This window comes from Erpetoichthys calabaricus, chromosome 1, assembly GCF_900747795.2.
Source record: "Erpetoichthys calabaricus chromosome 1, fErpCal1.3, whole genome shotgun sequence".
NCBI classification, from domain to species: domain Eukaryota; kingdom Metazoa; phylum Chordata; class Cladistia; order Polypteriformes; family Polypteridae; genus Erpetoichthys; species Erpetoichthys calabaricus.
In genome coordinates, this window is record NC_041394.2 from 320,121,778 (window position 1) to 320,147,332 (window position 25,555).

Genomic DNA, 25,555 nt, shown 5'->3' on the forward strand with positions numbered 1-25,555 from the left:
AGCAAACAAGAAATTAGCCATCTTTTGCAATAAAGATCTATGTCATCCTGTTTATTTTTTCAATTGTAATTCGAATATTTGCACCTTATGTTTTGCAGCTCCATTGCTTTTTGGACAATAGTGTGCTGAAGTATTGTGGCTTACTGCATTTAGTCTAAGGAACTCTGCCAATTTGGCAGGCTTGAATTGTGGACCATTGTCTGATACTGTCTCTTCCAGAAGACTATTGTCAGCAAATGGTTTTCTCAAAACCTCAACCAACCTCTTTTCAATCTCAACCCACCTAGAATAGGCATTCCACTAACACTAAAAACATCTGTCCATTTTTTTTTCCCAAAAAAATCCAAGTGAAGCATCTGCCAGGGTCTTTCAGCCTAACTCCAAGAATGTACAGATCCTTTTTCTGGCTGATTCCTATTTTCTTGATGAGGTCTGCACACAGCCACCATCTTCTCTATCTGCTTGTCCAATCCTAGTCACCAAAAATGACTCCAGTCTATCTCTTTCATTTTTACTATTCCTGAGTGTTCCCATTGTAACCTGTCCTGTAGGGTACTATGCAACTATGCTGGAATTACCATTCTCAGCCCCCAATGTACACAATTATTCTCTACTGTGAATTCTATTCTACTCTGAAAATAAGGCTTCAATTTATCATCACTTAGATACTCTGGCCTCCCACTCAGTGTATAGAATTTTACCTTCTTCAACACTGAATCTCTAGCTGTCACTTGATCAATATCTGATGCAGAAACTGGAAGAACCTCTAAGAAAGACACTTTGTATTCTAAGCTTGAATATGGACTAGTCTCTTTTAATGGTAAACTTGATAATGCATCCTCATTCCCATGCTTGGCAGATTTTTAAATTGAATCTCTTATTGATAAGATTGGAAAATTAATGCCCATCTTTGTAATCTCGCAGCAGCTAAAGTGGGAATTCTTTTTGTATCAGAAATTTTGACTAAGGGCTTGTAGTCAGTGACTGACTCAAATTTTCTGCCATACAGATATTCATTAAATTTTAATAGCCCGAAAACAATAGCAAGTGCCTCCTTTTTGATCTGCAAATAGTTTTGGCCTTACTGAGTATATGAGAAGCATATGCAATGACCCCTTCTGTGCCATCTATAGTATATACTGGTGTGCAACAACAGATCCTACACCTTAGGGTGAACCATTTAGGCTAAGGACACAGACAAGCTCGGTTCAAAAATGAACCAGTAATGTTTTCACAAAAGCTGAATGCACCCGGTCTGATCACACCCATTTTTGTCCCATCTGGTGTAGAAAGTTTGGGAATAGATTTTCCATAATAATTCACTAGAGCTAGGCATGACCTTAGTTCTGATTCATTCTGGGGTGTGGGAGCCCTTTCAATTGCCTCAGTTTTTTCTTTCATAGGCCTTATTCCTTCACTATTAATTAGGTACCCTAAATACTTTACTAGACTCTGAAAGAATGAGTGCTTTTTTGAATTAACCTTAAACCCATATTGCCTTAGTGCATTCAGCATAGCTTCCAGATTCTTTTAAGTGCTCCTCCAGGTCTTGTCAAGTAACCAAAATGTCATCCTAGTAGTAGATCACTCTGTTCAAATGTTATAAAACTGAAAACTGTGTCCATTATGTGCTGGAAAATGGCAGGGGGGCTGTCTGCTCTATAGGGTAATTTGATTACCTGGAAAAGTCACTTCTGTGCATTAATATTTAAATATGCCTTGCTTTCCTTATCTGGTTCAACTTGCTGATATTTTTGTGCTAAATCAGTTTTACTAAACTGTTTACCATTAGCAAGTATTGCAAACAAATCTTGAGAACGGGGAATGGGGTAGGAAGGAATCTCCAATTAACCAAGGGTTAATGGTGATATTACTGTCCTCACAAATATGTATTCTCCCATCTGACTTCAGGATACTTACAATTGGAGTTGCCCATTCTGCATACGATACTGGGGTAGTGGGGTCAGTACTCCTTGTTGTACTAACAGGTCCAACTGTTTATCCACTGCATCTCTAATTGCATAGGACACAGGTCTTGCATTACAAAATCTTGGATAGCCCTTTCAGATACATATAGTTTGGCCTGAATACCTTTTACATACCCCATTTCTCCATCAAAACCACAACCAAATTTTTGCTGCAATACCCCACTTTGATCAGTTACTTGAAATATAGCAAAACTTGTTATCCTTATAATGTATGAGGAAGCTAGTTTCACCCTATTATAGCACCTCCAACCCCTTTTACAACCAGTGGGGGAGAATGAACTGGTTTCCTCTTATTTTGTACATTTACAAGTAGCTTACCCAAAACTATTTGATTTTCTGATGTAATAAGTTGTCAACACAACATCCATAAAATACTAGTTTCTTCGAAGTTGCAGGCATGACAGCACCTGTATCAATTTGTATGTTAACTCTTAGGCTGTTACCCTATGACAATCTGTTGAAAGTTTTTACATACTCGCTGTCCATCAATTACAGTTCCTGCACCAGTCTTTTATATCCCTTTTCAGAGCATTCAGTAATGTGCTGCTTCCTCTGAAGAAATGTGCCAGGAGTACCCTTTGAAGTAACTAAGTTCCCCACATAACGTTTCCACACGTCCTGGGAAAAGCATTAATTATTAGCCCCAGGTGTACTGTTCATACTGATTGTGGCCATGTTATTCATCCCATGGAACTCTATCATGTCCTCTGGCTCCTCCCCCAGAAAGTCTGGTAGACCTTCTTTCTCACACCATCCAAACTCCATCCACGAAGATTTGGACAGGACGCCACTCATTCATCAACTGGTATGCTTCGACAAGCTCTAGCCAAATGTCCCACTTTTCCACATTCATTACACTTAAAGCCCTTGAGCCAGCTTATGGTCAGTCCTCAAACAGAAGAACTTATCCTTCATTGTTCATTTGGCAACCTAGCTGCCTGTACTAAATGGCTTTACCAGTTAAAACTGTTAATATATCACATCTCACCTGCACTATTTAACCCAGCGTATGTGCTTCTGGGAGAAGGGAGGTTATGCGAGCAGCGTGGGGGAGTTTTGACGGGTGTGTATTAAGCGGTGAGACGGAGAGAGTGAGCTGCTGAATGCCTCTAATAAATGTTATCAACAATTAAACGTCGTGTTTATTTCAGTTTACCATGGTAGCAGAGGATGGTTGATAAGGATGGCAGCTAGTTATAAAGTCCCGCCGAAGTTTGATGAAGCCAGACCGTACGAGTGCTGGAAAAATGAAATCAATGTCTGGACGCGAGTTACCGACCTTGACAGAAAGAAACAAGCACTTGCTGTTGCTTTGGGGCTTGAAGGGAGAGCCCGTGGAACCGCGATGGAAATACCTGCGGAAGATTTAGATAGTGATAGCGGTATGACGACGTTAATGGCGAAGCTTGACGCTGTGTTTCTAAAAGAGGAAAAGGATTGCGCATATGAAGCGTATTCTTATTTTGATGGCATAACGAAGAGCAGTTCAGTTTCCATGGCGGACTACATAATTAACTTTGAACAGCGTTATAACCGAATGAAAAAGTATAATATGACGCTTCCTGATGCTGTGTTGGCTTTTAAGCTTTTGGATACGGCTTGCCTCGATGAAAAAAGCAGACAGCTAGCTCTGACGGCCTGTACAGATTTAAAGTTCTCCTCCATGAAGTCGGCTCTCAAGAGGATTTTTGGAAGGAAAACTATAGGATCATTTAATGGAATACAAGTGAACCAGGAATCTGCGTTTTTCACAGAACAAAGACCGCAAGGCAGAGGAAAACGGAACGTGATGTCGCAAAGTGGACTACAAAAGCAGCCATTACAGGGGACTAATCCACTGGATAAGTTTGGTAAGAGATCCAGATGTGCTATTTGCCAGTGTACATTTCATTGGGCTAAAGACTGCCCGCATAAGAAAACTGAACAAGTGCGAATAACTGAAGATGCACATGTAGAAGAGTGTAATATCACATTGTGCATAAAGGGCTCCATGTCAGATGCTGAGATATTTATGACTGAATCATTGGGATCGGCGATTATTGACACGGCTTGTACTCGTATTGTGTGTGGGGAAAAATGGCTAGAAAACTATATTGACAGCCTCACTCAAGAACAAGTGAACCAACTGATGCAAACAGAAACTCCAAGTTGCAGACCATTTCGGTTTGGCGATGGGAGTCTGGTGTATTCCACAAGAAATGTGAAACTGCCAGCTAAAATAGGACTGACAAAATGCAACATTGAAACCGAAGTTGTCAAGGTTGACATTCCACTTCTGCTAAGTAAAACGTCACTGAAGAAGGCAGGAACCATTCTGGACATGAAAAAAGACAGTGCAGTGATGTTCAAACAATCCATTCCTCTTGAATTTACTAGTTCTGGACATTACTGTGTAGACATCAGAGACAAAGAAGCTAAAAAACCTCAAAGTGAAGAGGAGGTCCTTACAGTGACAGAAAATATGTCTACAGATGAGAAACACAGAGTTCTTCTGAAGCTCCATAAGCAGTTTGGTCATGCATCAGCAGACAGACTACAGAGACTTATTCACAGTTCAGGAAATAAGGACAAAGAATGCTGTACTATTCTACAACAAATAGTAAATGACTGTGAAATATGCAAGAAGTACAAAAGGACAAAGCCAAAGCCTGCTGTGGGGTTACCTTTAGCTTCAGAGTATAACGAGACTGTGGCGGTGGATCTACATGAGTTAGAGCCAGGTGTGTGGTATCTTCACATAATTGATCACTTTACACGGTTCAGCGCTGGAAACATTGTGACTACAAAGAAGTCATCTGAAATTGTAAACTCCTTCATTCACACTTGGATTAGTGTTCATGGTGCCCCTCAGAGGCTGTACAGCGACAATGGAGGTGAATTCAATAGTGAAGAGATCAGAGACATGGCTGAGAACTTTAACATCGAGACAAGAACAACAGCAGGATACAGTCCCTGGAGCAACGGACTACTCGAGAGACACAATCAGACACTGACTGAAATCATCCTGAAGGTCAAACGAGAGAATGGATGTGACTGGCACACTGCCCTTGATTGGGCCCTCATGGCTAAGAACAGTATGTTAAACGTTCATGGCTACAGTCCGTATCAGTTGGTGTTTGGACGAAATCCTAATCTTCCTTCTTTGATAGTCGATAAACCACCTGCTTTAGAAGGCACTACTATGAGTGCTAGAGTGGGAGAACATATTTCTGCCTTACATGCTTCCAGGAAAGCATTCACAGAAGCTGAGTCTTCTGAGCGGATAAGAAGGGCAATACGTAAGCAGCTCAGGCCCACTGATGAAATGTATGTGACTGGAGACAAGGTATATTACAAAAGAGGGGACTGTCCAGAGTGGAAGGGACCAGGGGTAGTTATTGGTCAGGATGGAGCTGTGGTGTTTATAAGACATGGGGGGATTCTTGTAAGAGTGCATCAATCCAGACTCTGTAAGATAAACACGCAGGATCAGGAATCTAAGGATGAGCAGACTGTGAAAGACAACAGGCAAAACAAAAAAGGAAAAAACAGTTTAAGCAAGGTAGCAGTAAGCTCAGATAGTGAAGAAAATACAGACAGCGAACAGGAAACAATCGGCGACAGGGAGGTAAATACAGGAGAAGTGATTCATACTAGTATGACACAAATGGAAACAGATCACATTGTTTGTGATAACCCTGCCTCTCCCACTGGTGTAAAGATTAAGAAGGGACAAACTGTGACCTTTATGAAGCAGGATGGTGGTGGTCTACAGAAAGCAAGGGTTTTAGGTAGAGCAGGCAAAGCTTCTGGAAAATACAAAAGCTGGTATAATTTGCAACATATTGAACCTGATGGCAGTGATGGGCAAAAGGAGTCAGTAGATTTATCATGTATTGATAATCTTAACATTGAATCACCTGTTAGGGAGAGTGATGTGCTTATAACAAAAGACATTTCATTTGATGTGGCTAAGCGGGATGAAATCTTGAATTGGTACAAAAACAATGTTTTTGAAGAAGTTGACGATGTAGGTCAAAAGTGTGTCTCTACTAGATGGGTCTGTAGTCTCAAAGAAACTCCAAATGGCATTGTGCCCAAGGCACGACTCGTAGCTAGAGGATTTGAAGAGTTTAATATTCACGAGCTGCAGAAAGATTCTCCAACTTGTGCATCTGAGTCTCTTAGACTATTGTTAGCAGTAATCTGTCAAAACAAATGGTACGTCCATTCCATGGACATCAAATCTGCTTTCCTACAGGGCATGCAGTTGTCCAGAGAAATCCATATCCGGCCTCCTGCTGAAGCAGAAAAGAAAAATACTCTATGGAAACTCAACAAGTGTGTTTACGGCCTTGCTGATGCATCACTGTATTGGTACAATAAGGTGAAAGAAATCATGTTGAGTACAGGTGGTAAAATGTCCAAAGTAGATCCAGCAGTATTCTACTGGTTGGATGAGCAGTGTAAGGTTACTGGAGTACTTGCATGTCATGTTGATGATTTTCTTTGGGCAGGCTCACAAAACTTCTCGAAAGATGTGATTCCTACGCTTAAGTCTGCATTTCAGGTGGGGCGTGAGGAACATGAAAATTTCTGCTATGTGGGAATGGACTTTGTTACTTTTAATGGTGAAATTCATGTTCATCAACATAGTTACATTGAAAACTTACAGCCAATTCCCCTACAAGCAGCGCGTGCCCTTCAGAGGGATGCCTCTGTTAATGAGACTGAAAAAGAGCAACTTAGGTCAAAAATTGGACAGATATTGTGGGTTGCAAAACAAACCAGACCAGACATCATGTTTGATGTAAGCAGATTGGGGTCAAATATAAAAGATGCCACAGTTCAGTCAATTCATGAGATAAATAAGGTCATTAGAAAGCTTAAATCTGAAAAGGTCACTCTCAGGTTTCAGCATTTGGGAAACAATGATGCTCTGAATCTGACAGTTTTCAGTGATGCCTCCCTAGGAAATCTTCCTGATGGGGGTACACAAGGGGGTATATTAATTGGTCTCATGGGAGAAAGAGGGAAGTTTTCTCCCCTCTTCTGGCAGTCTAAGAGAATTAGACGTGTGGTGAGGAGCACTCTGGCAGGGGAAACTCTAGCCCTGTCAGATGGAATAGATAATGCTATCTTTCTGGCGACCCTCTTTTCTGAGCTTACTACTGGAAATGCTGATCTGAATGCTCCCCCTTTGGTCTGTGTGACAGACAATCACTCTCTGTTTGATGCTCTTAAGTCAACAAAACAGGTCACTGAGAAACGACTTAGACTGGAAATAAGCAGTATAAAGGAGCTCATACAGAGTAAAAAAATAAAGAAGGTTCTCTGGTCGGACACAAAAGCTCAACTTGCTGATTGTCTTACAAAAAGGGGAGCATCTGCTCTCATGTTGTTAAAAGTACTCAGCGAAGGGCTATGGTGCTATTGAAATCTTATCTAAAACTGTCTTATGCAATTTCAATTGTATATGCAACTACTGTTGCCGCATTGCCAGCAGTAAGTCGAACCCGTTTCCAGTGAGAGTTGGACTCCGCCAGGGCTGCCCTTTGTCACCGATTCTGTTCATAACTTTTATGGACAGAATTTCTAGGCGCAGCCAGGGTGTTGAGGGGGTCCGGTTTGGTGGGCTCAGGATTGGGTCACTGCTTTTTGCAGATGATGTTGTCCTATTTGCTTCATCAGGCCGTGATCTTCAGCTCTCTCTGGATCGGTTCGCAGCCGAGTGTGAAGCGGCTGGGATGAGAATCAGCACCTCCAAATCCGAGACCATGGTCCTCAACCGGAAAAGGGTGGAGTGCCCTCTCAGGGTTGGTAGCGAGATCCTGCCCCAAGTGGAGGAGTTCAAGTATCTCGGGGTCTTGTTCACGAGTGAGGGAAGAATGGAGCGTGAGATCGACAGGCGGATCGGTGCGGCATCCGCAGTAATGCGGGCGTTGCATCGGTCTGTCGTGGTGAAAAAGGAGCTGAGCCGCAAGGCGAAGCTCTCAATTTACCAGTCGATCTATGTTCCTACCCTCACCTATGGTCATGAGCTATGGGTAGTGACCGAAAGAACGAGATCGCGAATACAAGCGGCTGAAATGAGTTTCCTCCGCAGGGTGTCTGGGCTTTCCCTTAAAGATAGGGTGAGAAGCTCAGTCATCCGGGAGGGGCTCAGAGTAGAGCCGCTGCTCCTCCGCATCGAGAGGAGTCAGATGAGGTGGCTCGGGCATCTGATCAGGATGCCTCCTGGACGCCTCCCTGGTGAGGTGTTCCAGGCACGTCCAACCGGGAGGAGGCCCCGGGGAAGACCCAGGACACGCTGGAGGGACTATGTCTCTCGACTGGCCTGGGAACGCCTTGGGATTCTCCCGGAAGAGCTAGAAGAAGTGGCCGGGGAGAGGGAAGTCTGGGCATCTCTGCTCAAGCTGCTGCCCCCGCGACCCGACCTCGGATAAGCGGGAGACAATGGATGGATGGATGGATGCAACTACTGTTTTGTTGTGTTTAATGTGGCCTTTATTGTTCTGCTATGGTAACCAAGGACTTTGTTACATATGTTTCCCCTTTATTCTTTTGTTTTTGTTGTAAAAAAATTATATGGGAGATTGTTAATATATCACATCTCACCTGCACTATTTAACCCAGCGTATGTGCTTCTGGGAGAAGGGAGGTTATGCGAGCAGCGTGGGGGAGTTTTGGCGAGTGTGTATTAAGCGGTGAGACGGAGAGAGTGAGCTGCTGAATGCCTCTAATAAATGCTATCAACATTTAAACGTCGTGTTTATTTCAGTTTATCAAAAACTGTTTCATGCTGGCAATGGTGCACTCATAATTTTTCACTGTCTTGTCTCAGGTTAACTTCATAAGCATCTTTTAGCAACTGGCCTTGCAGCTCCCTGTCAGCCCCCCCACAGATAAGTTTTTCTCTCAACTGTTCTCCTAAAGTTGTGCCAAACTGACAATGTTTGCCTGTCCCTTTAAAGCCACTATATATTGTGACAAAGACTCCATTCCTTACTATTTTCTTCTGCGAAAAACTTAAAAGTTCAGCAACTATATTCTGCTTTGATTCAAAATGTGCCTATACCACGGTGGTTAGCTGTTCTAAACTAATTTCTTTTGTGGTTTGTAGCACTGTGACATCTTCTAATAGCGCAAAGTTCTTTCTCTCAGTCACACTCAGAAACACTGACTTTTTTCCTTTCTTCAGCAATAGCATTTGCCACTAAGAAATTTTCAACCCTCACTTCAAAGTTAGAAAGGAACTGTCCTCCATAGCTGTAAAAACAAGATTGTATATTTTCACACTGCTCCACAATCCCAGTCCTCGTCACCAATCTGTTGTACTTCAGTTAAGTATCTCAATGCAGGGCAGCATTCACTGCAGAAATTGACAAAGAGTCTGGTGACAAATACAATTGACAATTACTTTATTTCAGACAAGAGCCTCAATAAAAGAATAGTCTGGTGCAATCAACGTAACATTGGATAGATGTATTACATTATATGGATATACTCTATACCAAGACGTAGTATACGACCTTTTAATTACCAAAATAAAAGTCCTCTTTAAAAACTGACAAAACTACCAATAAGTCATATCCTACATATCCTACTTTTAACAGAAGAACAGCAGGAACCAATGAAAGACACTAGTCAATCTCAGGGCATGCAGGAGTATAAGCCCACCCTCATATTGAAGCAATTTGGAGATGCCAGGTCAATATACGCTTCTGGTTTGTGGGAGTAAAGTGAAATCCCTTGCATGTAAACTACACACAAGCTAATACAGTTAAGTATGACCTTCTAATTTAGCGTCTGTTCATCTAAATTCTTGTTAGTATAGTATTGCTTCCAAAAATTTTGAGGTGCACAAAATACTGAACACTCAGAGGCTTTGCTGTGTGGTTTGGAAGAAAAGTTATGCGTGTCCCCTTGGGGAATTCAGAATCACAGTGGGTATGAAATTGCTTTGACATCTAATGTAACAGAAGGGTGTGTATTTCTGATATGAATTAGAATCTATATAATTTGGAATTGTTGGTGTGACTGACTAATTTCTTCATTCCTTATAATGATATATATGGAAACCATAATTTATATAATTTATAACTGCACTATTTATACTGCAGTTAAAAACTACTTCAAATTATTTCACATGGTAATGGCTGCTGTTTAAAGTACTGATTTAGAAATTGTTTTGTAACAATATGCAGTACTATTTCCTTCTATGATAGACATTGTTTTAAATAAATATTGACAGACTGGTTTCTGATATTGAGCACTGTGAAAGGTGCCGTAAAACGAACATTTTATTTCAGTATAATATTTCACTGTAGATAATAAAGCTTGAGTGATGTGCAGAATTGGTGTATTCTTAACTGTCACTGTTTGCTTGTTGCAGCTGCCTTGATGATCAACGACACATCGCCTCTGACACCAGGAAGGATGAGCCAACGAGGAGGAAAAGAGGCGCATCTTGCCCAGACCAAAGACATAACACACTCTGGAACGTTAAGCCCTGGGGTCACGTACAGTCATGGTAAGGGATAGGAGCACATCTGGTTTTGGTTGTTTTGTTATCTACAGAGTGCTGTACATACAGTACAGTTTGGAAGATTGGAGTCCGGTGTTATACAGGGCAGCACCCTTATTGTTTGGAAATTAGACAATGGATTTGGGTTCCAGGATTGAAGTAGTACAGACTGATCCCTTTCATTGTGGGCCCCATTGCCTAAGTAGAGTGTCTTGGAAATGTGTTGAGGACAATGGAGTTTGATAATAATAAAGGATGCAGCAGTCTGTGAGGTCACTTTAACAGAACCTCTAATCTGGTTAATGTTTGAAATATACAGTATAACCATCAGTGAACCTAGTGGTTTTTGTTTCTTGTCAGAGTGAGGCAAGCTGGATGACTTATTGCCAGGGAAGACAGAATACCATTTTCAGAGGCAGTGCCTACTTGTGGGCAAAAGGACAAGCTGTAGGAATATAAACCGGCATTAAGCACTATATTGACAGCAGTTTGGAGTTCAGCAGGATCATTTGTTCTGATTTTTCTATTGCTCCCTGTCCATTTCTCTTACCTGTGTGTGTATATGTGTTGTTAGATAGTAGCATGGAGTTTGCTCTTAGTGTGTTTTATTTTATTGAACATTATTATTATTATACAATAAAAAGTATATTTAAGTTCTTAGTTTCAGTAACTCTTGATTAAAATATTACCATATTTTTTGAGTTGTTGGAGGAAAATTATTTTGTGCTTTATGCCTCTCATGACAGCCACTTTTTGCCAGACAATTAGTTGTAGTCATGCTAAAGTGACATCTTTGGGCATCTGACTGGCAAGCCACAACTCGTGAAGCTCCCTCATTTTTTGAGCATTATGATAAAAATGCTGTTCTGCTTTATCTACACTTTCACTTGCTGAAGCTTTATTCTCATATTCTGAGATTAGGACTTCCAACATAATGGGCTGGAGCATTCCTCTAGATTAGATTAGATTGGATTAGATAAACTTTATTAATAAGGGGAAATTACACACTTATTTTGATGGATTGTAATTATTTTATTATCCACATGGTTTACTTTGGTGGTCAGGTATTATGCAACTCAGATGGTAGATGTGTGCAAGACAAGTTCTGACTGATTAAAACCTTGACAGTAGAAATTTGCTTTTGGAATGCAGATCATCATTTCATTGGTGAGAAAGATTGGACGCTGATGAAGGATGTTGAAAAATACCTGCCACTTGTTGCTAGATTCATCCTATTAGCAGAACTATATTTGAAACCAGGTTCCTTCACTGATAGTGGTTTTCATTCTTTTCTGAAGTTTTCACAGTAGACAACCTAGCAGATATGGTTATAGACTTAGGGCCCTGGCTGGGTACCACACATTTTCTATTTGTATTTGAAGATGATAAGGTTGCTTTGAAGCAATTGTACCTTACAGTGAGAAAAATCTTTTGTGTTTGAGGCCTAACAACTAATCAGCGTATTTAGCCTTTCTCCAGAATGGTGAATTTGATGTTCAGAAATGTAATATTTGTGGTCTCGAGAGTTCTACTGGAAGACCTTGCTGCTCACCTAGGGTATCAGAGATGTACAGAAATGGGGCTGAAAACAGTCATGGCAGACCTAAAACATGCTGGTGGACATTAAAGGTTGGGGAAATCATCAAGGATAAAGAAGACTTTCATGTAGTGTTAGCAGAAGCATGTATTGCTATGGAGTGGGAGGTCTGGTCTGCCCTGATTAGCCTGTTAACACTGCAGCCGTTAACAGCACAAGAACTGAGATATAAACCTATATCAAAACTGTAATTGTGTCCTAGTGATTCATAGTTGCAGGGTGCTGTCTCAAGAGGGTTGTGGCAAGATGGTTTTGAAAGGGGTCAAGTTTACTTTTAAAAGCTGCCTACTTTCAGGTGAAAATCAGTGATTCACTTTTTAATTTGAATGTCACTGAGCTGCATCGAGTGCTTTCAAATTGCCAAAGACATGCCCAGATTCAGGAGAGTATCATCTTCACTTTAAAGAAGACACAATTTAAACTACTATAGATATAAAAGGTACTTTAAATAATGCATTTTGTAAATAAGTCTACAAAGCAGTATATGAAATTTATAAAGTGCACATTAATTTCTGTTTGACTTCTCATTCTGCATGCAAAATAAAAAACATCTTCACTGAAGATAGAATTTTCTGGGCATATTTTCATTTAGACATCTGTAAGGAAGAAGACCCCAGAAGTTAAGGTGCTTAAGTTTAACACACAAGCTTGCCACTTTGTTCTCCACTGAGTTACCATGAAAATTTGAACCAGTCACTTTTCCTACCTGTAATCAGCATCGTAGCAATCTGAAAAAAACAGCACTCTACCGGTGAAGTAGTCTCTGTCCGAAAGCACCATATAAGAGTAGATTGGAAAGCACGTAATCAGTAGTTCAACCCCTGTCACTGAGTTACAAAATTGTCACTTAGGTTTCACATCTTAGAGATAAGGAAAAAAAAAACTATTGTATGCTAGAACAGAGAAACTGTCAAATCAACATAATGCCTTGCTTATAAAATGTGAACTAGAACAAAGCGATAAACAGGAATGCAAAAAGCAAACAAATAAAGTAAACAGATGAAAATATGCATGCAGTAGCTCCAAAGAAGTCCTTAACATTTAACATGGAAAAGTCAAAAGACAATCTCATTCATTTATGTTTATCTATAATTTAGTTTGATTTGTGTTTATCTCCTCATTTTACCTATGGTAATACAGTATACTGTATCTGTAGAGTTGTTCTGCATTTACAAACACTAGCATGCCTGCAGCTCCACCCACAGGCTGAAATTGGCAGTTCACATTAATTAAGCTGTTAATTGAAATACTTAAGTGATGTTAATACATGTGGCTAGATTGTTCTGTGTGTTGCAAGTTCTAAAGATTTGAATGCAGCCTAGGGATTGGGGATGGGTTGTTCTGGTATTTGTAAAGTATTGTCAGGATTGACATCTTGGAAGAACTTTGTGGAATACTACATTTTGGTGATGCTCAGTGTGCCTAGGAATTTCAATTTTGAATCATTGTTTACTTTATATGGCACCTGCCATGGCTCTTCTATGAATTTCTTTAAAATTCTCTTTTTAGAATTAACTAAAATAGTCTCAGTAGTACACATGCTTACTGAATGTGTTTAAAAGCTAAGAGAATCAATGAGACTGTAAATGTGGGAGGCCGAAGATCACAAAGTGTCATTATGATTAATACACTGTCTAAGTCTCCTCAGGGTATAGGGAGGGTAATGGTATTTAGGGATTGGCTTATAAAGGTGGTTAGTTATCAAGTAATTTGAACATGGAACAATGACACAAACAATAATTCAGATTGTAAGATCGTCTGAATGCAAGAAAAAACAGGCTGCATCATGACTGATATTAATTCAGTTTAGCCACATTCAAAAGCTTACCATTGACAACACTTAGTTTGATTTTAGAAATTGGTGATGATATATGATTTGAATGTAACTTGTGTTTGAAATATTGAATCAGAATTGTATTGAAATTCAGGCTCTTCAGCTGGATATCCTGGTGATCATCTCCTTGAGGCAGCCTAATGAAACCCAGTATTACAGGATAGAATAAGGCCTTTAATAGTTTGTAGACAGTCAGATTCACTGGTAACTAGTTAGTTCAATTGTGTGCAGTACGCTACGACTGTTGCATGCCAATACAGCCTAATTCATATGTATTTTCTGTTGCAAGTGTGTTTTTCAACTGTTTTTCACCAAATCCCTCCACAGAACAAACAAGCAAAGTGTACCTTTGCCTACTGGCTATTTTTATCAGAACTCAGACCAGGGTAGTTTTCCTTTTAAATTTCTTTTAGCTGAAACTCTTTGTCAATGCTAAGTTGTAGTAACCAGTGCATTTTTATGTCACATTGCTAGTAGGTATCACTGGACTGGAAAAGTCCCTTCCTTTAGCATTATAAAGGGTTTTTAGGGGTATTGTGCAAATTGAATATAGCACCAGGAATATTCATGCAAAATATTCTGTCTGATGTAGGTTTTAAGGTATTGTATCATTTGTTGTTTTGGATGGGACAAGTGATGTTATATGGCTTATATAACTTGAGTCCAGAAAGCATTTACTTCATCAGTGTGACATTTCACATTTTTTGCTTTAATAGGTCCTAAACCAATTATTATAAACCCTTTTTAAAATATTGGTGCTGGATTGCTTCCATAATAAACAATAAAAATGTCAAAACTGGTACTGGAACTGTCATATATGTAAGTGAGTGGTGGTCTTTGCTAGTTAGTACTTTTGTAAGAGCACCTTGTTTTTTAAAAAAAGAGCTGAGAGAGCTCAGATGTAGTTTTTATTGATCTATTCAATTAAAGCCAGTCTGCAATATTTCTTTCTCTTGCTGTAAATAATGTGGAGACTTTTATTTTTTTTATTTCTAAGTAAATCTTAAGGACAGCTCTCCCAGCTTCAGCCTACCATGACATCCTCTGCAAGTCAATTAAAAATGGTTGTTCTTGTTGTAAAGAATTATTGTTGTTAATGTTTTCTGTGTTACTGTACATCCTGTGATTTGATTTTGCTTCCATGATAAAGGTAATATACAAAAGTACAGCAAATTTATTGAAGTTGCATGGTAAAATTGATGAAATCGAGAAAAACAACTAATGAATGATATAGCACAGTACCAGAGATATATATACTGTAATAAAAGACAGAAACGATCATAAAGTTTTGGGGTTTAAGCCCCGTATGCTGCAACAAAATCAAACCGTCAATTGTTTTTTTACAAAAACTCAGACATTGAAAGGAGGGAGGACGGACAGTATATAGTGGTGGACCGGATATTAAGATGTGGAATGCTGGGATAATCGTGGTGGATTGTGGGAGTATGACATCATCACGGGTAAGCAGAGGGAAGAAAGGAACCCGGAAGTGTGCGTCTTCGAGAGTCATCCGGGCGATCTTTATGGCGGCAACGTCTCGGCCTTTCTAAGGAAGCAAAGAAAGAAAGATTAGTACACTGCCGTTGTCCCCCTGCAGATTTTGTCGCGAAGCAAACTGGGTCATTAAGCTGTTCCCCAAGCGCTTGTGCGTGACAGGACCCCCCTAAAGCCCCCCCCCCTTTAGCCCAGACCCAAACCGAGAGGTCGTGAACCCGAGAGAGCGCATCAGTGTTGGCTTGCAGGTTGCCCCGGCGATAAACAACAGTAAACTTGAAAGGCTGCAGGTTCAAAAACCACCTGGTGACTCGAGGATTCGAATCCCGATGAAGAGCCATCCACTGGAGGGCGGCATTATCCGTCACCAGGGTGAACTCTTGACCCAACAGGTAGTAGCGCAGGTGAGTCATTGCCCATTTAATGGCCAAAGCTTCCCGCTCCACTGCTGCATACAGGTCCAGCAGTTTCCGGCTCAGGTATATCCGTGCTTTGGCTCAGCATGGCACCTAGACCTGTGTCCAAAGCATCGGTCTGGAGAATAAAAGGAAGTGAGAAGTTAGGAATTCTTAATATAGGTGCCATTGTAAGGGCCTCTTTCAAGTCACTGAATGCTCGTTCTGTCTCCTCATTCCACACCACATGTAAAGGGGCCCTTTTCTTTTTCAGGTGCGTCAAGGGTGCTGCTCTCTAGGAAAAACAAGGTACAAACCGGCTTAGTAACCCGCTAGTCCTAAGAAGGCTTGCACCTGTTTCTTGACCATCGGACGGAGCCATTCCAAGATGTCTTTAATTTTGGTACACTGTGGCTTCACCAGCCCTCCTCCCACTAGGTAGCCCAAATATCGGGTTTCGTTCATCCCAAAGTAACACTTGCGAGGATTGATATGGAGCCCGGCTTTCGCTAGCATCAGGAGGACTTTGTATACCTGCACTACATGTTCCTTCCAGGTGCCGGAATAGATGACCACGTCATCCAGGTATGCGGCACAGTAGGACTGGTGGGGCCTTAGCACTCTGTCTACCAGAAGTTGGAAGGTCGCCAGTGCCCCGTGCAGCCCGAATGGGAGTACCTTGTATTGCCAGTGACCGCTAGGGGTACTAAAAGCAGTTTTTTCTTTCGCGGATGCCGTTAAGGGAATTTGCCAATACCCCTTCGTCATGTCAAGAGTAGTCAGATAATGGGCCATCCCTAGTCTCTGAAGGAGCTCATCCACCCGGGGCATGGCATATGCGTCGAACTTCGAGACCTGATTAAGACGTCTGAAGTCATTGCAAAATCTCCACGACCCGTCCGGTTTGGATACGAGGATAATAGGACTGGACCAGGGGCTATGGCTCTCCTCAATGATATCTATATCTAGCATTCGTTGAACCTCTAGCTCCCCTTCAGCGCATTTCGCCTCAGGGAGGCGATAGGGTCATTCCCTAACAACCACTCCCGGGTCTGTCACAATGTCGTGCTGAATCAACAAGGTCCGGCCAGGTGCTTCGCTGACCACCTCTGGGATGGACAGGATTGCTCTTTCGAGCTCCTGTCATTGGTGGGGCAACAAATTGGAGTCGAAGTTAAGCGTGGTCTTTTCTGAGAAAAGGGAGAGAGCTGGGCTGGGAGGGGGGTCGTCCTCCCTGTCCTTCCACGGCTTCAGCAGGTTGATATGGTAGACTCTCTCATTCGGTCGATGATTTGGTTGACTCCCCAAATAATCGACGAGTCCTTTTCTCTCCTTAACTTTGTAGGGCCCTAACCAATGAGCCAACAATTTAGAGTGGGAGGTGGGCACAAGCACCATTACGCGATCCCCTGGCTGGAATTCGCATAGGGAGGTGTTCCGATTGTAATTCTGGACCTGCGCTGCTTGAGCCCTGGACATGTGTTCTTTGAGTAAGGGTCTAATTTTAGCCAATGTATCGCGTAACTGCGCGATATATTCTAAGAGGTTGGTGGAGGGAAGTGCCTCCCCTTCCCAGCCTTCTTTTAGTATATCCAATAGGCCCCGGGGTTGCCGTCCGTATAGCAACTTAAAAGGGGAAAACCCTGTGGAGGCCTGAGGCACCTCCCTATAGGCGAAAAGCACCAGCAGTAAAAGCTGGTTCCAGTTCCTACTGTCCGTGCTGACTACCTTGCGGAGCATCTGCTTAAGGGTTTGGTTGAACCATTCTACAAGTCCATCCGTCTGTGGATGATAGACGGATGCCTTAAGATGCTTAACCTGGAGTAATTTGGCAACCTCCCTGAACGTATCCGATGTAAAGGGCGTACCCTGATCCGTGAGGATTTCTTTGGGTATGCCCACTTGGGAAAACAGTCCTACTAATTCCCGTGCGATGTTTTTTGTGTTAGCAGTTCGCAAGGGAACCGCTTCGGGGTATCGAGTCGTGTAGTCCACCATCACTAAAATATACTTGTGACCACGCACCGAAGGTTCCAAGGGACCAACCAGATCGACACCGATCCTCTCAAAGGAAATATCTATCAGGGGGATCAGGATCAGAGAAGCGCGGTCCCTTCGGGGTGTCTGGCGCAGCTGACAGACTAGGCAAGACTGACAGAAAGGCCGGACCTCCTCATTGACAACGGGCCAGTAAAACCGGAGCTTTACCCTCTCCAGTGGTTTTTCAGCCCCGAGATGGTCGCCTAGAAGGTGGGCGTGAGCTAGCTCACAAACCTCCCGCCGGGAGGTCTGCGGCACTAACAACAACTTCCACACCTCGCCTTCGTGCTCTGCGACTCGATAGAGCAACTCGTTCTCTAGTACAAAGTAGGGTCTGTGTGGTGTGGAAGCCATTGACGATATGTCATCAGCGGACACGATAGCATTCCTGGCAAACTTCAAGGAATCATTGTTCCATTGTTCACGTTTAAATGACGCCGGCGTAGACCGATACTGACTGTCCAAGCCGGCGAGTACATCAGAAATTGGGTCTGTGGGAGCACCTGCCAGCCCCGGAACCCCACTCGGGTGTACTTCCGGGTCAAGGTCTGGCGCCGAAGAGAGCTCCCCCGAGCCCTCTACGTCATCAGAAGTTGCCGAGGAGCACGGCATGGGAACAGCTGGGCGGAGCTCTTGACCCTCCATAACTGGACCCAGTCGAGAAATAAGGAGTGGTGGCAGTCCTACCGCAGTTAGTTTCCGACCAGTCTCGTCCCAAGATGACTGGAAAGGGGGGCTCCAGCATTACAGCGACTACCAGCTGCTTAAGAGTCCCTTCCCAGGTGATATAACACCTTGCGGACCTATATGCCCTGGTCTTCCCGTGCACACACTTAACACCCAGATGTTGAGTGAGCCATTGTCGCGGTAAGACATAATGGCGAGCAACAATGGTGATGTTACTCCCGGATTCAAACATTGCAACCACCGAGTGCCCATTCAATAACACCACTCCCGTATTTGTGACCGCAAGGGGATTTGACAGTGCACAATACCTTTCTCCTTTGGCCCAGCTGCAGTCCATAGGCTTCTGGTTGAGAGGGCATGCTGGCAGCAGATGCCCCTCACCACACTTAAAACAGCACGGCAGAGCGGGTTTTTGGTCTTTTGGCTTGGCCGGAGCCTCCGTGGTGCAGCGGATGGGCTCGGGGTTAGCAATATCTCCCTGCCGGGACCCGCAACCGAAGCCCTCAGACCCCCCGACTTGGGTCACCGCCAGTTTTCTTTCCAGAACCTCCAGAAGGTGGTGCCGTCTGACCTGCTGGGCAAGATAATCTGGCATCGCATAAATTAGACCCTCGCAAGCCACTTGCGCCACCACTTGGCGAGCCTGGTTTTTGTCTGGCTGTAGCCAACGCCCGAGCTTGCCCCAGTATTTGAAAGCCTGGGCCCTAGCCGGGAGTGCGAGGTCAAATCTCCAGTGACGCCAGACCTGTGCCTGCTGGCCAGAGGTCACCCCGTACCGCTGGTATATCTCGGCCCTCAGGAGGTCGTATTGGGCAGCTTCCTCCTCGGGGAGGTCATGATAAGCCCTTTAGATAAGGTGCCAAGATGGACGCCCACTCCACCCACGGCCACTGGTTTCTGGTTGCCGTCCTCTCAAATATGGAGAGGTACAACTCAATGTTGTCATCCTCCGTGAGAGCTAGCACTGGAGGTGGAGGAGGCCTTGTGGACTCGGGCGTTACCGCTTCTGTCGCTGCCAGCCGCCTCTTGGTGGCTGCGAGCTCCGTCTCGGTTGCCACTTGCTTGATCTTTACGGCCTGGAGGTCCTTCTGTCATTTTTCGGATTTATTTGTATCCTGCCGACTACGCCACTGTAATAAAAGAAACGATCATAAAGCTTTGGGGTTTGAGCCCCATATACTGCAACAAAATCAAATCGTCAATTGTTTTTTACAAAAACTCAAAGACATTGAAGGGAGGGAGGACGGACAGTATATAGTGGTGGACTGGATATTAAGACGTGGAATGCTGGAATAATCGTGATGGATTGTGGGAGTATGACATCATCACGGGTAAGCAGAGGGAAGAAAGGAACCCGGAAGTGTGCATCTTCGAGAGTCATCCTGGCGATCTTTATGGCGGCGACGTCTCGGCCTTTCTAAGGAAGCAAAGAAAGAAAGATTAGTACACTGCCGTTGTCCCCCTGTGGGTTTTGTCGCGAAGCAAACCGGGTCGTTAAGCTGTTCCCCAAGCGCTCGTGCGTGACAATACATATATAGTTTTTACTGTTGGGGCACATACAAGTGAAGTGACTTGCTCAGGGTCACATTGTGAGTTGCAAAATACAAATGTAATGTGTCAAAAACTTGGTCAGTCTTTGTAAATTTAATTTAGCACTTTTCATACTGATTTCCATCATCAAGCAAATAATGAGATTAATCTAGAATACATATGTGTGCATACAGGTAAATGATGAGAAAGAATGTTAAAAATAATTTAAAACTGCACTATATATGTATGTGTATATAAATAATATAAATATATCTCTATTATAATAATAAAATCCTGGGATGAGACGAGACTTTTTAGCCTGGGATGAGAAATGACTTTTTCAGAGAGATACTTTCATGTCCCACAAGACGAGACTTTGTGCCAAGAGATTTAACCATGCCGGGGCTGGAAATAAAAGACAAAGAGTAGATGACAAAGTAGAACGTCGTAAAGAATTCAAAAATGTTTTTGTGATACACTGCAGAGCAGGTTAGAGATAAATATATCAATATAAATATATAAAACTTGTGTATATTTTTTCTTTTTTTTTGGTAATTTCATGGTGTTTCCTTTTTATGTTAAAACATTGTGTTTTATGTTCATGTTTCATTTCATTTTTTATGTTATGTTTGTAATGAGTGGACAGCACACTGGAAAAGTGTCAATATGCATAATAAAGGTAAACCAAATTGATTTAGTGGAGATAGTGTAAGGCCATGCCACAAGAGGGCACCCTCAATACACATTACATTGCACTCAAAAGATAGCAAACAAAACTATTACTTTATGCCAGGTAGGTTGCTCTAATGCCGGGGTACTCAATAGGCGGACTCCGGTCCGCATCCGGACCCAAATACGGTTAAATCTGGACCGACGCCAAAACAAACATGCAAATTTAATCATAATCCAAATGAGTTCTCAATGAAGTGCGCAATTGTGATTCCGCGTGATATATCTTTGAGGTTTCTACTCGGTTTGGTTGCTTCATCTATGTCCAATCACACCAGTTGTAACAGTATCGTTCCCACTACTCCCCGCCTTCCCCCCAATACTCGCTCGCTCATTCACGGCAGCCAGATTTATGTACCGGTCACGTGCTCTGGGTCAGGCCGGTGAACAGGCAGTCTCATCACTCGCAGGCAGTGCAAATTTCGATAACTGAATTTTTTTTTGCTGACTGAAAGTGAAGATGGCTGGCTCAAGACAGTACATTAATAAGAAAAGAAAAGTTGATTTTGAAAACCGCGAATTTAAGAGTGAGTGGACAGAAAAATATGCGTTCGTGCTCCCCGTGGGAAGCAGAAAACCAATGTGTTTAATCTGCAACGAGACGGTAGCAATAATCAAAAGTGGTAATGTGAAACGCCATTATGAAACCAAGCATGCACATTTCGAACAAAATTACCCTCAGAACTCAGAGGTAAGGACCATAAAAATAAACCAGCTGAAATCATCATATGAAGCTACAAGCAGTGTAATAGTTAGATCAGCCACACAACAGGAGCGGGTAACAGAAGCCTCACTTAGAGTAGCATGGGTCCTGGGAAAAAACAAGAAACCCTTCTCTGATGCTGAAGTAGTCAAAGAGTGTATGAGTGAAGTGGTGACTGCTCTGTTTGAAGGGACTCAAAAGGATGAAATAATCCAGAAAATAAACCAAATACCCTGTTCTGATTCCACTGCTGCAAGACGAGCTGAAATACTCGCTGATGATTTGCTTGAACAACTTAGTTCTGCTATAAAAAAAGCCAAATTCATTTCATTGGCTGTGGATGAATCCACAGATATCACGGACAATGCACAACTCATGGTCTTTGTCAGATTTTTTGATGAAGAAAAGGGAGAATTTCATGAAGATGTTTTGGGTCTCACAAACCTCCATGGACACACAAGGGGGGATGATATCTATGAAGCAGTGACACAGATGCTTAGAGACAGAGCGATAGACCTGAAGCATGTTGTTTCCATTGCTACTGATGGCGCACCATGTATGATTGGGAAAGAGAGGGGATTAGTGTCACGCTTGAGAACTCACCACCCTGACCTCATGGCATACCACTGCATAATTCACCAGATGGTTTTGTGTGCCAGCCTTGGAGAAAGGTACTCAGAAGTCATGACAACAGTCATGAAACTAGTCAATTATCTGAGAGCATCCTCTGCTTTGCAACATCGTTTATTGCGCTCATTTCTAATAGAGGTGAATGCAACATTTGATGATTTGCTCCTTCACAACAATGTCCGGTGGCTTAGTAAAGGCAAGGTACTGGAGCGTTTTTGGGCACTGCGGAAAGAGCTGGAGACATTTCTGTTGGATCAGAAGAGTGCAAAAGCCAAACCGTTTGTGGATTTCATGAAGAATGACGAGAAAATGGAAATTGTTGCTTTTCTAACTGACATTACTTCCCATCTTAATGACCTTAATATGAAGCTCCAAGGCAAAAACAGCACAGTGTGTGACCTCATGTTAGCTGTCCGTGCTTTCCAGAGGAAGCTGGAGGTGTTCAAATGTGACTTACAGCAGGACCTGCTTCACTTCCCAAGACTTTTGGATCAGACTGCAGGAAAACATCACCATCACAATTATGCTGAATTCCTGGACAAGCTGATTAAAAATTTCCAAACTCGCTTTGAAGATTTCCCTTTGGGAAAACAAGTCTTGCTGTGCATCGAAAATCCATTTCTTGTCAAAAATATTGCAGAATTCTCAAATGAAGCCACAAAAGTCTTCCAATGGGCCAGTGCTGCTTCTCTGCAAACAGAGTTAATTGAGCTACAAGAAAACCTAGCACTGCAGGAATCTCACTGTGACCTTGTCACCTTCTGGACAAAGATGGTTACTGCGGCAGGTGTTCCTCTCCTGCAGAAGATGGCCCTTCAAATTCTTACAATGTTTCCCTCAACGTACTGCTGTGAATCTGTCTTTTCCACTATGAACATGGTGAAAAACACATACCGCAACACCCTCACCAATGAACATTTACATCAGTGCTTCCGCCTTTCCCTCACACCTTTTATGCCCAAGTTCAAACAACTGGTGGCACAAAGAAGGTGTCACCTTTCACACTAAAAGGCCTACCATGTCATTTTTTTGTGTATAGTTCTAAAGTTTGGGGATTGCCTTTTTTTGGAGTTCTCTATTTGGAATTTGACCGTCACTTTTCCGGACCTCAGACTGAATGGAAATTTAGTAAGTGGACCTTTCAAATTTATATTTGAGTAGCCCTGCTCTAATGTAATGTCGATGTCTGTTATTCATACTATAGTTTTTACCTATTGCATTTATATATTTCCATTGTTGAAATGGGTATTTCTATTTACCATATATGATGTAAGTTCAGCATCTGTTATTCAAATTGTATGTCTGTCTGTCCATCTATTTTCTGAAACTATTTCTTCTAATTCATGGCCCCAGTCAGCCAGAGCTGAGAGCAGAGATAAAAACAGGCTGCAGTTGATCACCCAGCATTTACACAGTATGTGATCAATTTAGACTTGCACATCAACCCAACCAGTGCATCTTAGTGGAACATAGAAAAGAAACAAGGGCTTACAGAGAAAATGAAGGCAAGCATTGGTAACATGGACATTGTAAATGTATTCATGTAGAAGTCCTCTCAAACTCAAAAGTTTACATAGGTTAAGAAGATTGGTTATACTGAAATGGTACCATATGAGAAAATTTGGATGTGGGCAAATGAAAGAGAAAGCTGTCTGATTGACCAATGTTTTATCCAGTGCTGGCTTCTGTCATGCACCCAGTATAATAGACACACATGTTCATAAATTGGATTGATGTGAATTGCTGAATACGTAGGTGATCTCATTGTACTTCATTGCAAAAACGTAACTGTTAGGCTAATCCGCATTTCTGAATTGGCTCTGTGAGTGTATTCTGTAATGGACTGCCTATCCACCTGGGATTTGAATCCCATCTTGCTCCTGTTGCTGCCTGGCTAGGCTGTTGGTGATCTCCAAACTGGTACATGAATGAACAGAAAAAGGATAGATTTTCTCTTCATGTGATTCATAAGTTTCCTTGTACAAACTTTACTTGTGCATATTTCTTTGACAACTGTTCTTGTGCCAAGTGAACTAACAGTTCTTAGTGTCCTAAAATGGTGGACATGTTCTTAAATTGAAGGTGATCTCCAAACTGGTACATAAATGAACAGAAAAAGGATAGATTTTCTCTTCATATGATTCATAAGTTTCCTTGTCCAAATTTTACTTGTGCATATTCTTTGACAACTGTTCTTGTGCCAAGTGAACTAACAGTTCTTAGTGTCCTAAAGTGGTGGACAAGTTCTTAAATTGTTTGTTTTTTCAAACTAAGGCAAAAAAAAAAAACCTGTTACGTTTATTTTTTGTTTTTAATATCTATGGTTTAGCATACTGATTTTATTGTTGCTAAGTTACACTGTTCTTTTATCAGCAACATCAAACAAATATGGAAATGAATTGTTAAATAAATTAATAAAAGCGGAAAGCAGCAGATCCTTTGTCTGCATTGGGTAGGAGGAGGAGGAGGAGGATGAATTCAATATTTTGTACTTCAAAACACTCCCACACTGTAATTTAATTATGATATTTTTGATGTGTGTGTATTTTTAAAGTCCTGGAGGTGCCAGACTTACAGTCAGCTTGCACTGGGTGGGCTGGTGGATTGTGGCGCTGAATGTTTTAAAATGCTAACTTTACACTCACTTTGATTTTCCTCACAATGGGATTTGGGTGACCCTGGTCAAACATAAGATAGACAATAGTTTATGCTACAGGATATTGTCATGTCACCTAAAAGCCCCATCATTTACATTGTTTATACAAAGTCTTCTCTATGTCTGAGTTTGCCTGTTCTTGTCATTTTCATTCACCCCTACAGAATGGGATGTCTCATATAAACCCTACTTCTCAAAAACCTTTCCTTATGCTATTCCACCCTTCCCTCCTAAACAGGTCACTATTTCATTATTCCAAATTCCCAGAACACTCTTCCTTAGGTCCATACTCATAAAAAAAAAAAAAACAAAAAAAAAACATTGCGTCCTGGAAGACAATTGTCTTTCATTGGGCATTTACAGTACATAGTAAGTGTCTAAAACACTTTACATAATTAAAAATACATAGAAAGGTATGTAAAAGACAATAAATAAAAGATATCAAAAATTATGTAGAACAATTTAGAATAGACAATAAATAACAGATATTAAAAATTATGTAGAGCAATTTAGAGTGTAAATTACATAAAGGAATGTCTCCGTCAGGGTAGACATGTAAACAGAAACACCTATAGACAGACAACAAGAACCACTACGCTGCTGTTTAGATTGCTCTTCTTTTGCTCTCTGGCATAGACAGTAATTTCATGCTGTTAGACATAAAAAGGTTCACAAATGAGAGGAGTCCATTCACTCCACCTGGCACACTCAGCTAGTTAATAGCCAAGTTGACCCAAATGTACAGTATCACACAGATAAGTTTTAA

General features: G+C 41.9%; 1 protein-coding gene across 5 annotated transcripts in view; it reads left to right on the plus strand.

The window, feature by feature from the left end:
- The window catches only part of osbpl8 (oxysterol binding protein-like 8), a 268,722-nt gene that overhangs the window by 132,576 nt on the left and 110,591 nt on the right, over positions 1-25,555 (plus strand). For all 5 annotated transcript variants that reach the window (XM_051919551.1, XM_028818197.2, XM_028818239.2 and 2 more), the window contains one exon: positions 10,363-10,500. In XM_051919551.1, the coding sequence (XP_051775511.1) occupies positions 10,363-10,500 (138 nt within the window). The remainder of the gene's footprint in view (positions 1-10,362; positions 10,501-25,555) is intronic.